Consider the following 15,326-nt stretch of genomic DNA (forward strand, 5'->3'; position numbering starts at 1 on the left):
TCAATGAGAAAAAGGTACCTACCCCCGTGAGACACTGACGTCTACAGAATATGATGGCGGGAAAGTATCTCAAACTGGAACAGATTCTCCATTGGCACTTCTTGGAATGGATGAGCCCTTTAAATTGAACAGGGAAACAGAATCGGCCACATCCAGGGCAGGATGTACTCAGGGGATTGACACTGTCAGTTAAAGAACCAAACAAATCAGTCATTCCAGTTTATTACAAAAACAAACAAATCAAAACAAAGAAAATACAATATTTAGTGCAATTTGGTTCACACAAATGTGAAAGAAAATGCTCGGTATCCAAAATTTGTGAAGACATCGATTTTCGAGCTTGTCCCAGCAGCCGTCAATACCTGTAGAAAAGGAAGAAAAAAATGTTTTAATAGATTGCATGCTTCCAACCTGGACACCAAAAAGTGATGCCAATCACAAAATAGATTATTATGTGAGAAAAAGGCAGCTCATGAGATAACTGATGTGGCATTCACAAATGCATGAAGCTGCCAGTCAGCATTCAAATCCTTGCTAAGCATAGTGGAGAGGTACCTCTCAAATAGTACAGAAACAGAGTGCAACATCACAAAGTGCCTTTTTTAATAAAAAAAAAAAATACACTAACAACAAAAGGAGTGTTTATCTGCTACCAAACAATTTACCGTTTACAAAGGTTCAGCTGTATACCTTGCGGAATTACCTTCCAAAGTAAGATGGAGGGACGATAAGAAACTGGTTACTTACCGTGTAACAATAGTTATGCAGCATAGAACTCTTTTAGATTGACATGCATTGCATTATGCCACCATCTAGTGGAAGGGTCATACTATTCCACTATACAGAGTTTGGGTAAGGAAATACTAACTTAGTATAAGCTTTTCGGTCATTGCCCTACTAGACAGCACCTGCGCTGTCTATTGCGAGGCATATTTTACCTTACCAAGAACACAGAGGGGCTTGGAGCTCACCCACTGCTTGACTTTCATTGGCACACTTATTTGGCCGTTTCTTACTTGTATCTCAGCTTGTCAATCTTGTGTTTGTCCCTCCTATGGAGTATTGTCTCTTTACAGTCTATTTGAGTGGCTGGCAGCGCTGCTTCTACTCCTTCCTTTTCAAGCACTATTTTTTGTGTGAAGCACTCCATTACTGTCTGTTTTGGACCAATCTCCCTTGTGTAACTCTCTCTCCCTGCACTCCCTGTTACTCTCTGTTGCTTTACTGCTTCTTTGTGTTCAACCATGTACTTCTCCCGAATGCTCCTCCCACGCACTCTGTGCTGCCCCGCCAGCCCAATGTTGCTTTTGGGTCCCCTACAGCCCTCCACCTGTTGCTTTCGATTTCCCTCCTATGTTGATCACCCCTACTCTATCCTGTGTTGTCTACACTTGACCACATTTTCTTTTCTTTTTAGTTACAAATCCAAATTTTACCAGGAAGTAAAAATACATTTTTTTAGGCACAGACATGCATGGTGCATATGCATGGTGCACATGCCAACAAAACGACAGACGCAGTGGTATTCAAAGCTTGTGCCTGTTTTTTTTTTTTTTTTTTAAACTTTAGCAAAACTGAACAGCCTTGCAGATGCTGTGCAGTGTGGCTAAAAAACATTAGCATAGCCAAAATATCACAATGGGGAAGCCAATTGGCTTTGCCAATGCGTGTTTCTTTAGGGGAACAATTACAGGCAGTGCCTATGACATTATACGTAAGCTGAAAATGAGAGCGGATTACTTCCATTTTCAGATTCTTTATTTTGCTATAATAAATTATAGACCTTCCCCTATGCCCACTTCACCACTGAGGTTGGAGGGGGAGGGAGGTGTGTGAATCAATGAGTGTTCTATGCTGCATAACTATTGTTATAGGTAAGTAACCAGTGTCTTAGCCAACATTTATCTCTTCTAGATTCACATGCTCTGCATAGAGTACACAGTGGCATTCCCCCCTCCCCCCCCTTATAGAGGTGTGTGAGAAGGGTTGGCAGTACTGAAAATATTTTTCAACACTGACTGTCCACATACACCTGCTTCCTTGCATGAATTACACTATAATGATTTTTAAAGTGTGTATGGAAGACCATGCTGCTGCTGTGCAAAGATGTTTTTAGTGGACACAGTACTCACATATGCTAGTTTGGTTCCTTTCACTCTGGTCAAATGTGCTCACAGGTTAAGCCATGGGTACTCACAAACATTTTCCCAGTGGGTCATAAAGTATATTCTGTGGTGTGATCGAGTGCCACAGTGATGTTAGCAGAGTGGGGAGGGGGGCGAGGAGGTGCTGGGGGTGTCAGAAGTTTTAAGGTGGTTGTAGAGGGAGAAAATAATGTACATGTGTGGACTTTGAGTCAGAATAATTTTGAAAGTTTCATCCCATACAGCCCTCTAAAATAGGCCTCTTGTCACTAGTAGAGAAAATATTGAAAATACTGTGTTATGCTGTATTTGAATTGCTATACTCCGCCGTACCCTGGAGAGCGCCTTCTATGCTTGCAATTACTAGCTTGGGCAATTCAATTTTACAAAGGAGGACAATTTACAATCTTTCTGGTGGATACACTAAACACAGATTCATCACCTTAGAATAATACCCATGCACCAGACTGGGTCAGGAAACGTTTCTCTAAACACTCCTCCAGGTACCCCTAGGTGGTGCTCTGCGGACCACGTTTGCTCTTTACCACTCCAGAAGTGATGGAGTGGATGCACGTAAGCACCACCCCTGTGCGCTGATGTTGCTTTCCTTTTTTCCCTTTGTGCGTCTCTAGATGTGAAGCGTTAACAATTGTTTGTACAAGTGTGCTGATTTATAATTTGGGACAGTTTCAAATGTTAAAAAAGGTCACTCCACAGAATTGGGAGGTGGGCAGCGAGAAAGCAGTGGTTATATTGAGTATTCACTGGAAAGAGAGTTACCAAAGGTAAGTAACTTGTTCTGATGGATACTTCTAACCACAGACCCCTCACCTTAGATGGATGCCAAAGCAGTACCACCCAAGGTGGAAGGTCTGTAGGGTGGGGCCAGACTAAGGGCCTCATTCCGACTCTGGCGGTACAAGACCGCCAGGGCCGGGGGCAACGGAAGCACCGCTAACAGGCTGGCGGTGCTTCATTGCCCATTCTGACTGCGGCGTTAAAGCCGCGGTCAGAAAAGGGAATCCGGCGGTTTCCCGCCGGATTTCCCCTGCTTGGGCAGAACCTCCATGGCGGTGCTGCAAGCAGCGCCGCCATGGAGATTCCGACCCCCTTCCCGCCATCCTGTTCCTGGCGGTTTTTACCGCCAGGAACAGGATGGCGGGAACGGGTGTCGTGGGGCCCCTGCACTGCCCATGCCACTGGCATGGGCAGTGCTGGGGCCCCCTAACAGGGCCCCAGAGAGATTTTCACTGTCTGCATTGCAGACAGTGAAAATCGCGACGGGTGCAACTGCACCCTTCGCCCCCCTGCAACACCGCCGGCTCCATTCGGAGCCGGCTTCAATGTTGCAGGGGCTTTCCCGCTGGGCCGGCGGGCGCTCCCTTGGCGGGCGCCCGCCGGCCCAGCGGGAAAGTCAGAATGGCCTCCGCGGTCTTCTGACCGCGGAGCGGCCATTTGGCGATTCCTGCCAGGCGGCGGTGTCCGCCGCCCGCCAGGGTCAGAATGACCTCTAAATGTCCTGAAGGACTTCCATGTGCCAAAGCAGTGGTAGCAGCCTTACCCCTGGTAGAGAGGGCTCTCACACATTGGAAGCTGCTTCATGGCCAGTGTGCAGCAGATATTTATGCAGAGGAATATCTACCTGCAGGAAGGAATATGTTACTTACCATGTAAGCATTTATTCGTAGCGTGTAGTGCCGTAGATTCATATGCTTAGCACATCCTGCCATCTAGGGATGGGCTTGGACGGTTGCAATGAAGTCTTCGAGTAACGAGGTGAAGTAACTCCTCTAGTGTACATGGCGTATGTTCCACAGCTTCTTTGTTAGATTGTTTTTGGCTCATCGGGTGAGCTTTAGGATAGGAGAAATGTAGCGACATAAAAGATATACATGCGAGTGAAGATTAGCATAGCAAGTGATATATTAAATAGATAAGAAAACATACATGAACCAATAACTATCGAGAAGAAGAGTGGGTGCAAATGAATCTATGGCACTACATGCTACAAAATAGATGCTTACAGGGCAAGTAGTATATTCCATTCATAGCATGTGTTGGCCACAGAGACATATGCTTAGCATAGAATATAAAGCAGTGCTCCCTTAAGCGGTGGGTGGTCAGCCACTGGTTAACATAGATGTTTGAAAAAGTGTTCTTAATACAGCTTGACCCATTCTAGCTTGTTGATTAGCTAAGACATCAGCACAATAATGCTTTGTGAATGTATGTGGTTTATGGTTATTCTATGTAGCTGCGTTACAGATATCCACTAATGAGATGTTTCCTAAAAAGGCTACTGAGGCTCCTTTTTAGATGTGGAGTGAGCTCTTGGAGGTACGGTAGGTACCCTTTTTGCTTGTCAGTAGCAAGTCTGAATCCATCTAGCTATCCCTGCCCTGGATATGGGAGAAAGTGTCTTTGGCTTTGTAATTGCAACCAAGAGTTGTTGTGTTTTACTAAATTACTTGGTCCTTTGTGTAGAACATTAATGCCCTCTTGACATTTAGTGTATGTAGGGCTCTTTCTGATTCTGAATCAGGTAGTTCTATAGTTCGGTTTGATTGAAAAGCTGACACTACCTTTGGTAGGAATTGTGGGTTAATACAAAGTACCAATTTTGTTGGAAATATTTTAAAGAGAGGTTCTTCTTATGCAAGTAACTGGATTTCATGTACTCTTCTTAAAGAGGTGAAACCACTTTCCATGTGAGGAACTGCAGTTGACAGGAATGAAGTGGCTCAAAAGTGGGCCCAGGAGTCTAGTGAGAACAATGTTAAAGTTTCATGCTGCTGAAGGTGGGGGTGACTCTTTTTAGTCCTTCCATGTAGGCTTTAAGTACTGAAACTCTAAAAAGTGACATATATTGTGTGCTTTGCACGTAAGCAACCAAGGCTGTCAAGGGTAATCTGAATGATGTATAAGCAAGTCTTGCTTGCTGTAGGTGGAAGAGATAACCAATAATGTCTAGAACTGTTGGTAAGAGAGGTTAGATTTGTTTATTTGGACAGTAGTTTACAAATCTCTTCCATTGTGCTGCATAGCGTGTTCGTGTAGTTGGTCCACATGCTTGTTTATGAAAAGCCATACATTCTTGTGGTATATTAAGATGTCCGAATTCTAGGATCTCAGGAGCCAGACTGCTAAATTGAGTTGTTTGAGATTTGGGTGCATTACCCTCCTTTGATCTTGAGTCAGAAGATGTGGCCAGAAAAGTAACTTCTTGTATCGTCCTATTGATTGTTGTATTAGGATTGTGTACCATGCTTGACATGCTCGTGTTGGGCCTATTAGGATTAGGGTGAGGGATGACTGTGTTAGTGTTTGCACCACACATGGAATCACTGGGAGAAGGAGAAAAGTGTAAGCAAATATCGCTGACCAATTCATCCATAGAGCATTGCCTTTGATTTCGGGGTGAGGAAGCCTGGAGGCAAAGTTTTGGCATTTTGAATTGTGCTGTGTAGAAAATAGGTCTATCTCCAGGGTTCCCCACCTTCTGCAGCAGGAGCATAAGAGTGATGTGTTAAATTCCCACTCGTGCACTTGTTGATCTGTTCTGCTAAGCATATCTGCGAAGTCGTTGCCCATCCCTTGCAGCTATTCCGCTAGGAGGTGAATTTTGTGATATATTGCCCAGTGCCAGATGCACTCCCCTAGGAAGGAGAGGACTACCTTGTAGTGAAGGTGACTGCAAAAAGCTTTCAGATGTGGAGAGTTGCTAGAAGCTCCAGATGATTGATGTGGAGGTGTTTCCGAGTTGTTGACCACAGATCGTGAACTGTGTGTACTGGGGTATGCTTTGGCTGTGACAGAGTTTAATGTTGCACCTATAAAAGGTTGTACCTACAAGGGTTGGAGGTGAACCGTTAGACCATTTTGTGTAATACCTAGCTTGTGTACAGGGTTAATTACCTGTTGTGGGTCCTAAAGGCATTGTTGTTTGTTTGCACTTTTGATAAGCCAATTGTTTAAATAGGGGAAATACGTATGTCCCCCGTTCTGAGATGAGCTGCTACCACTGTGAGGCATTCGGTGAATACCCTTGGTACTGTAGTCACTACGAATGGTAGCACCTTGAACTGGCACTGCTGTCCGTAGATTTGGAAACACAGATGGCAACGGTGAGCTAGATGTATGGAAATAGGAGTCTTTGAGGTCTAATCATGCCATGAAATCTCTCTGCTGTAGCAATGTTATCGCATCTTGTAGTGTGACTATGTAAACTGTTGTGAGTAGATGTAAGTGCTGCGTGGTCTGAGGCACGAGATAGGCCTTGATGTCCCAGGAATGAGGAAGTATAGTGATACACCCTCTGTCCCTGGTATTGTTCAGGGACTACTTCTATAGCCCCTTTTTGAAGGAAAGATTGGACTTCAACTTGTATGAGTGTAAGTTGATCTAGTGACATTTTGTGTCTTTGGTGGTGTTGTAGGGGGTGTGTTTGTGAGTTCTAAGCAATACCCATCTTTGTTGATAGATGGAACCCACTGATCTGCAGTGATTTTTGTCCATTGTTGGTAATATTGTTGTAGCCGACCCCCTACTGGTGTTACATGTTGAGGGGGAGGCTTAGATGGTCATTGTTTTGTAGGTGTGGTTACTTCTGCAGCGGAACCACAACCTCTTTCTCTATTGTTCTAATAGTGTGACCTATAGTATGCACCTCTTGAGTGGTGTGCCGGATATGATCCTTGTTGTTTTTGGGCATTACCTGAATATGTGGATGTTGTGGGTCTTGCCACCACTCTATACTGTCCACTCCAAAAGGAACCGCTATGTTTAAAGGTTTGCCCACCCTCCCACCCATGGCCTTAGTTGTATCTGTATCCTTTTTTAGTTTCTCAAGCATTTCATCCACCTTTGCTCCAAATAGATTATGGCCATCAAAAGGTAGGTTTAAAAGATGTTGTGGTACATCTGGATTAAAGCCAGGAACTCTAAGCCATGCATGGCCCGAATAAGAATACTAGTATTAATTTCCCTTGCACTGATAGAATCCAATGCACATTATATTGTGGCATTTGATATAGCTGTGCCATCATCTATCAACTGAATCCCCTTTTGGCGGTATTGCCCTGTGAGGTGTTGCAATAACTCCTGCATCTCACCCCATTGAGGTCGGTTGTAGTGGGAGTGTAAACCCACAGAATCTGTGATGCACATGAGATTGGCTGCTTGTGCAACGACAGGTTTCCCTTCTGCATCATATTTTTTTACTCTCCTTATCTGTGGGTAGGGCTTTTCCTGTGCCCTGGGAGTTTACTCTCTTTCTAGCAGTGTGTATCACTAAAGAGCCGGGGGAACCTGACCATTAATATATACTGAGTCTAATAGACACAGCTTATACTTTTTTGTCCACTCTAGAAGTTATAACCCTGGACTTTAACAGCCGATTTAAGATTTCCTGTGTGGATTTGGGCATACCTTTTAACATGGGAAGGACTGTGCTGTCTTGTGTGATCTAGTTAGCGTCTCTACTAAAAGATTGTTCTTCTTATGCTAGAAAGTATGAAGATCTACCTTGTGATAGTGTGCTGCCCTACTACTAAAATTGTGGCAGGATGTGACATCATGAGGAGGCGAGGGCTTTGATGGTACCCCCTCCCCAGTATTAATGTCACCTTTTGATGACTGTGCAGGTGATGTGTGTAGCTGGTCTGAGGGCGGTTGGTTCAGGGACTGTGAATGCACTTGAGATAGCGCTAGTGGTTACAGTCTTGGCGGTGTAAGCAGAGGAGGAAGAGGGGATAGAGGCTTAGGAGGAGAAGCAGGGAAAAGCATAGGGCTAGTGGCTCTCATTTCTCTTCTTTTTGGGAGCCTTAGGTGGCTCTGGTCCAATGAACTCCTCTTCATGTGTTTTATTCCATTTAGGAAGTGTGTGAGTTATAATTGGAGCCGGTTTTGCCCCTTCTTTCCCAGTGTACGGGTGAACAAACAGTCCCTTGTCCAGTTTATTTTGAAGTTTCTCAAGAAGTGGTTGGACAGGCCTATGTCTAGGCTCTGATCTTGTTCTTGTGTGTTTCGATGTCAAAGGTGTTTTGGATGTTGACACGATCTTCAAACCTGATGGCGGCTTTGGTGAATGGTGTTTCAGTACCCATAGAGTCCCTGAGAGTTTCGGCACCAAAGGTTGCTTCGGATCCAATGGCTGCTGCTCCAGCTACAACAACTTGTGCTGTTTTGAAGGTGTTGAGCTTGGTCTTTTCGTTACCAGTATTGAGGAGAGTGTTTAGCAGGCAGAGGGTACGAGTGTGCTCCTGAGTCTGTTTTCGGAGCCCACCATGGCCTGAGGGAAGTGCGTTTCCAGAAGCCACCATAGCCGTGTTTGTCGGGTTATGGAAAGCTTTCACCAATATACTCATGTGCCCTTGTGTGGATGGATCAGGCTCAGAGTCAGCGCTGTTGCCGCTGCTAGCCGTCAATTAGGAGGATGTCCATTAGCACCGTCTGTGCCTTAGTGTCTTTGACTTCTTGTTCTAACTCAATCGATTGTGCTCCAAAAATACAGGATTTATTATGTTATGCACCTAGAGGGCAACTTGGAGGTGCCCCGTGAAACTTTACTAGTCCTCTAGGGTGCTCGATGACTGGTCTCGACCAGCCTGCCACCACAGATGTATTTCTGACCTCATACGGGTGAGAGCCCGCATTCTCAGGAGGCCATGAACAATGCATGCTCTGGCAGGAGGTATTATAACCTCCTCCAGCAGGAAGGCTAGTAAATCAGCATATCAAGGCCAGAGGCTTCAAAGCCTCAGCTGCCTTTGATTTGCGACCCTGGCTTCCTTCAGACCTGGACAATGCCACCCCCTGCCCTGAGGCCCATTTGGCACCAGGACAGGTGGGAAATTACATAGTCAGGAGGAATGTTACAATATCACTCTAGTCACACCCCTAGGGGGGGGCTACCTGAAGTTAACACAAAAGAAAGAATTCCACTCTCCTGTGAGTTTTGAAATTAGGAACTCTGGGACTGGGTTATGCCCACTCTTTGCAGGAAGGGGTCATATAGGGGGCGTAGTGACCCCAGGGGTAAGTAGCCCCCTGGCTACTACCTTACACTCCCCTTAACACCACTAAACCTAGTATTTAGGTGGCCCCCTGATATCAGGAAAGAAGGTAAAGTCAAGACTTCGACTCCTGGGAACCAAGGAAGTAAGAAGCACCACCAAGAGACCGGGAACTGACGACCTGCAACAAAGATCGGCACCAGACACTGCCAGGCTGCTTGCACTTAGACAATCACAGGGACTGACTTCACAAAGAGCTAGACAACCTCCCCAAACACTTGGAAGACTGCCCAGCACCTCAACAACTGGGAATGAGGAGTAGAGTAGCTACTCCCCCGCATCTGCAGGCCCCCGAAAGCAGCTGTCCAGTCCACCATGTTGCTGACCATCAGGTCCACCGAGGAAGCAACCTGCCAGGAACAGGTCAACAAGGTTCTAGAAAGTCAACCCTGTCTCCCCAGCAAGTTGCAAGATGCTGACCCCTCCAGGATCCCCACAGCACCAATACCCTGGGTATCGGGGCAGTTGCAGCAGCCAAGGCTTATTGTGTCCAGTCCAGATATCAACACCGAAGAAGACCGACCTGCACTTTGAGGGACTTCAGAGACAGTAAAACCCACGTTGAGAGTGGCCCAGCTGTCCTGTTTGCCCCCTATTCTGCTGAACCAATGAAAATAGTTAACTCCTCTGACTGCTGCGACCAATCGGCCAAACCACCTATGAAGCGCAAGGTTGTCACCTCAGGGGGTCTCAAGGTGCTTGTGGGGGGAGTGGGAGCAGGCTGCGGACCTCATCTGGCTCGTGCTGGTCATCGAAGAGCCATGTCTTGAAAGCTTTCTCAAGTCCTTCAGGGGAGGTGAGCAGGTGGAAGGGGTGGTCGTTCCAGGATCTGGCTGCGAGGTGGGAGAAGTAGCGACTGTTGTAGCATTTGCAATGGATGTGGGGGATGTAGGCCTGGGCGAGGGAGGCTGAGCGGAAGTCTCTGGTTGGAAAAGTGAGACGGTTGTTGATGTAGGCGGGTCCGGCATTGTTGAGGACCTTGTATGCATCTGTGAGGTGCTTGAAGAAGCATCTTTGCTGAACCCGGAGCCAGTGGGGGGCCCAGAGGATGGGGGTGATGCTGGTTCTTCTGGAGAGGTTGAGGACGAGTCTTGCTGCCACGTTCTGGATGGCCTGGAGGCGGTTCATGAGCTGTTTAGTGGTTCCAGCATAGAGTAAGTTGCTGTAGTCGAGTTGCCTGGAGATGAGGGCCTGGGTGACAGTTTTCCTGGTAGAGATGGTAATCCTTTGGCATATCTTTCGAAGCATGCAGAGGGGGTGGAAGCAGGCAGCAAAGATGGTGTTGATCTGTTCCTTCATGGTCAGTTGGGTGTCTAGAATAATCCTGAGGTTGCGTGTGTGGTTGGTGGGTGTGGGTGGGGGACTGAAGGCAGCGGGCCACCACCTGTAGTCACAGGGGGAGGCCTTGTTCCTGAAGATGAAGATCTCTGTTTTGTGTGAATTTAGCTTGAGGCAGTTAGTCCTCATCCAGGTGGTTGATGGCGGTCATAATGCTTTGGAAGTTGGTTCAAGTGGTGGCGGTGCCGTTTGAGAGGGAGAGGATCAGCTGGGTGCCGTCGGCATAGGAGATGATGTTGAGTCTGTGGGTGTGTGCAATGTATGCCAGTTGAGTCATGTAGATATTGAAGAGTGTGGGGCTGAGGGAGGAGCCAGGGGGTCACAGATGATGTCTTTGGGTGCGGAGATGTAGGGAGGGAGACGGATCTTCTGTGTTCGGCCGAAGAGGAACGTTGTCCCCTCAGGGCATTTTCCCAGGATAAATATAGCACCCCGAGCACCCTAGTACACCGAGGACGAAAGGAAGACCATCTTACAGGAAGTGCACAAAAAGAGGCTGCAATGTCAGAGGGGCTGCACCTGCTGCGTTGGGCTAGTAGAGTCTGGACCCTGTCCAGAGTTCCTGGCTCAGGCAAAAGTTGATTCCTGGCCCCAGATCGAAGTACAGCTTATAAGGGTCAGTTGGGCTGGTCCCCTGGGAAAGCACCAGGGACATTAAAGCTGGAGGTTCCCAAACCGCCAAGTTGGGAGCCACCGCAGAAGTTTTGCCGTTACCGGACGCTAGCCACTTCAAGGGATAGCCAAAAGTTGCACCCGTGTCTGCTGGACCCCTGGGTGCAATCTATTCCCAGATTTGTCACAACTAAGAGACACTAGTCCCCACCAAAAATCTGCAGCTTGACTGCTGTATTGTAAAAACCAAAGGGCTGACACAGCAGCCCTTATACTAGTGCAAAGAGGATGTTGTGGCACCCCAAGATCCTTGGCCAGAGTCACCCCACCTCACCTATGGACAGAGGACTCTCCCGGAATTAACCCATGTTGCCCACACAGCATCAGAAACATCCTTGAAGAATTTTGTGCCTGCATCCCTCAGCATCAGGACCACTCCATTGTAGTCTATGGTGGTTGTCCTGTAAAGTTAGGATTTTGATTCAAAGATACTCCGGTGTCCAGGCAACTGCCCAAAGTATACTTACTGGCCTCATAGACCTGTGCCCTGTCGGTACTCATCGCCAAACTCAGGTCAGACTTGCCGGACTAACTCTTTCAAACTTTTCAAACGTTTTGTTGACCTATGCTTGTGGTTGCTTTAGATGTGTTTTAATGCTTTAAAAATTCATATCTCCAGAACCCTCCAGACAATTTTGATGATCAGAGACTTCAAAAATTCATAAAATATGTTTTATTTTTATAAATCATTGTTGTGTCTCTTTCTTGTTCTGTGACTTTCTTATTCTGTTGCTTGGAGCGGTTAAAGGCGTTACACATTTTTACTTTGTTAAACCTTACTGCTCGCAGCCACAGCTACCCAGGGTTGAGCTGAAGGTTGAGCAAACGTACCTGATCGGACCCAAGACGGTATTTTAGAGTGTACTGCATGACAGGGCCCCACAGCCATATCATACTGTACACCCAAAACGTCACACTTAGGTATACCTAGTATATCCTAAGATATTTTTATCTTCTTTCTGGATCCCTGCTATAATCCAGTTAATATTTATCTAAGAACTCCAAGAAATGGTTAGAGCTGCCAAGTTGGTATTTACCTACTGTGGATAATCACCAATGATGAAGATTGAGACAAGTTGTGGGTGAGGCGATTACTCCAACATCTTTTTGAGTTTTTAATGGGCTAACTAAGTAGAAGTTTTGACCTGGCTATCTATATGTGTGTTACTGACTTCGAAGGCCACCTTACTCTGCAATACCAGTTTCTCCATGAAAAAAGTAGTGTTGGATGGTTGCGCTGACAGCGCATAAAGCTCACTCACACAATGAGCTGAAGTAATCCTGAAGAGGAAGGCAGTCTTTAAAGAACAAATAAAGGTCCCACTGTGGTATCAAAAACGGTTTAAAAGGAAACGCGTGTCAAACCATGAATACATTTCATCAAAACATATGATTTAAACAAGGACATATGGTCTGGTAAACACAGACAGACCAAAAGGGACAACAAACGACCTTTAACAGAGCCCACTGCAAGGCCTTGCTGGGCCGAAGTCATAACAAACAAAAGAACATCCGAGAGCTTGGCTTACAAAGGGCCAATTTTGTGCATACCACACCAGGCCACAAATGAGTCCCAGCGCTCTGCATAAATAGACTTTGTACAAGGAAGCCTGGCTACGAGAATGACACCCATCACTTCTGGAGGCATATCAAACTGCCAAATTGTGTGTTCCTAGGCAAATATTTTATTTTACAAAGGTACCTTTTTTTTTTCATTCTCACATGAGTGCACCTTCAAATATGTGAGTTCAACATTTCTGCTGTACAAAAAAAACTCTTTTGTTTCATTAAATATACTAAACATGTATAATAAGAATATAGCCCACTTATAAGGTATAAATGATCCATGACTGGACTCTTAGTTTACTAATAGCATTGCCATCAGGACAGGAGTGTTTCTTAGTTTATGTTTAAACATTCACTATTAAAAAATATACTCATCTTGAAACTAAATGAGTTATATGACGTGTTGCTGATCAATTATTATAATAACATTTTTGACCTCTCAGACACTAGTGTGATTGACAACCTCGAGATTATGATACATAAGGCAATAAACACAAGCAAGAAGGACTTAAGAATAATATGGGCCGGTGATTTTAATGCTCATCTTTGTGAACCACAGTTTCTAGATTGTTGTGGGTTTCTTGATGAATACGACTGTCCTATGCAGCATTTTAAACATTCTCCCTATGGAAATGCGCTTAATCGTGTGATAGCGGATAACTCTTTGCTCTTCCCAACACCAGCAGTAGATGGGGTGCTGACGTTCATAAGCGGCGATGCCCATGCTACAATTTATTTTATTATTTATTCTAGAGAAATTACCCCCTTTGTTGGGAGGTTTAAGGCAACGCTAACCTGCATTAGTGACCATAACCCTTTAACTATAGAAACAAGATTGGGTTTGAACAAGGACTCAAGAGCAGTGTATTGACACCCAGCTATGAAGCTTTCTGCCCGGAAAGGTTTGACTATTAGATGGGGAAAAATAGATAGCTATAGTTTTTTTTTTTTTTAGAGACTTTGGCCCTCATTATGACCTGTAGCCGCCCGCCAAGATTTGACCGCTGGGCGGCTGCCAATGCGGCCGCACCCCTGCCGCGGTCATTATGAGATCCCCGCTGGGCCGGCGGGGGGAAACCTGGTTTCCGCCCGCCGGCCCAGCGGGGATCTCGGGCGCAACCTAGGAGCCAGCTCCAAATGGAGCCGGCGGTGTTGCGGCCATGCGACGGGTGCAGTTGCACCCGTTGCGCTTTTCACTGTCTGCTATGCAGTCAGTGAAAAGCTGCATGGGGCAGTGCAGGGGCCCCCAGAGGCCCCGCAACTCCCTGTACCGCCAGCCTTTTGGCTGGCGGTAGGGGGACTCATAATCCCCTGGATTACTACCGCCGGGGCCATTGTGGCGGGAAACCGCAGGCCCCGGCGGTGCGGCTGCGGCGCTTCCGCCGTGGTCGTAATGACCGGGGAAGCACCGCCAGCCTGTTGGCGGTGCTTCCGTCATTTCAGCCCTGGCGGTCTTGTACCACCAGGGTTGTAATGACCCCCTTAATGCTGAATAAATGGACAGAGGTCGTGACTGCTTTGGGTGAAGATACGCCCCCCCCCCCCATGAAATTGTCAACACCTTTTCTTCCCTGACAAAGTACATGGCTGAAAAACTGCAACGTTCTAGTACCAGCAAAGAAAGAGGACCTCAATGGTTTAATCATGCATGTACCTCCTCCCTAAAAAACTTAAAGAATATAATCAATTCCAACATGCCATAAAAGTTGCAAGAAAAAGATACAAGGATGCGCTTGCTGATAGAAAGACTGAACAGAGAGTGTCTGCCTGGGAGGAGCTGATTGAAGCGAGTAAAAATAGAGACACGACTGCTATTTGGCAAGTGGCCAACTCCCCATTATTGAATGACAAGGTTAAAACGACTATGGGCACTGTTATCCCAGCCCAAGTTTGGGTGGATCATTTCTCAAAAAATTTTATTATAGAGAATAATGCCTCACAAGATGACATGAACTGTTTTATGGCAATAAGAAATGCTTCGATAAGTGCTGCTTTTTGTACTACAATAGATGTAGCTGATGTAAAACAGGCCATCCAAGACTGCCCCTCTGATAAAGCCCCTGGCCCAGACAGAATCCCAGCCGATTTGTATAAAGTGCTTCCAGATTTTTGGGGACCATTGCTCACTAATGTCTTGAGATCTGCCATGACCGGCCCTCTAGTAGATACTTGGAGAGAGGTGATTATTGTCCCAATTTTTAAGAAGGGGGATAGGGCAGACCCACCATGTTATTGCCCAATCTCCCTCTTGGATAGCTCAGTCAAGATATTAGACAGAGAGATTTTCAAATAAGCTGGAAAACTGGGCAATGGAGACTGACTGACTGTCAAAGGTGCAGTACGGGTTTCGCCCAGGGTTGGCTACAGTCGAACAAACACTTAACCTGACATTGATAGTCCAAAAATACATGAAAGCAAAAAAGGGCAGTGTACACCTAGCGTTCATGGACCTGTCCTGTGCATTTGACACAGTTCACAGAGAGAAACTGTGGACGGTCATGCTAAATATGGGGGTGGATAAAGACATAATTGT

General features: G+C 46.1%; 1 protein-coding gene across 3 annotated transcripts in view; it reads right to left on the bottom strand.

The window, feature by feature from the left end:
- Positions 1 to 206: 206 nt before the first annotated feature.
- Positions 207 to 15,326, bottom strand: part of THOC6 (THO complex subunit 6) — a 205,668-nt gene continuing 190,548 nt past the window's right edge. For all 3 annotated transcript variants that reach the window (XM_069244329.1, XM_069244331.1, XM_069244330.1), the window contains one exon: positions 207 to 362. In XM_069244329.1, the coding sequence (XP_069100430.1) occupies positions 279 to 362 (84 nt within the window). In that variant the 3' untranslated portion in view covers positions 207 to 278. The remainder of the gene's footprint in view (positions 363 to 15,326) is intronic.

The sequence above is a fragment of the Pleurodeles waltl genome, chromosome 7 (genome assembly GCF_031143425.1).
Source record: "Pleurodeles waltl isolate 20211129_DDA chromosome 7, aPleWal1.hap1.20221129, whole genome shotgun sequence".
In the NCBI taxonomy this organism is placed as follows: Eukaryota; Metazoa; Chordata; class Amphibia; order Caudata; family Salamandridae; genus Pleurodeles; species Pleurodeles waltl.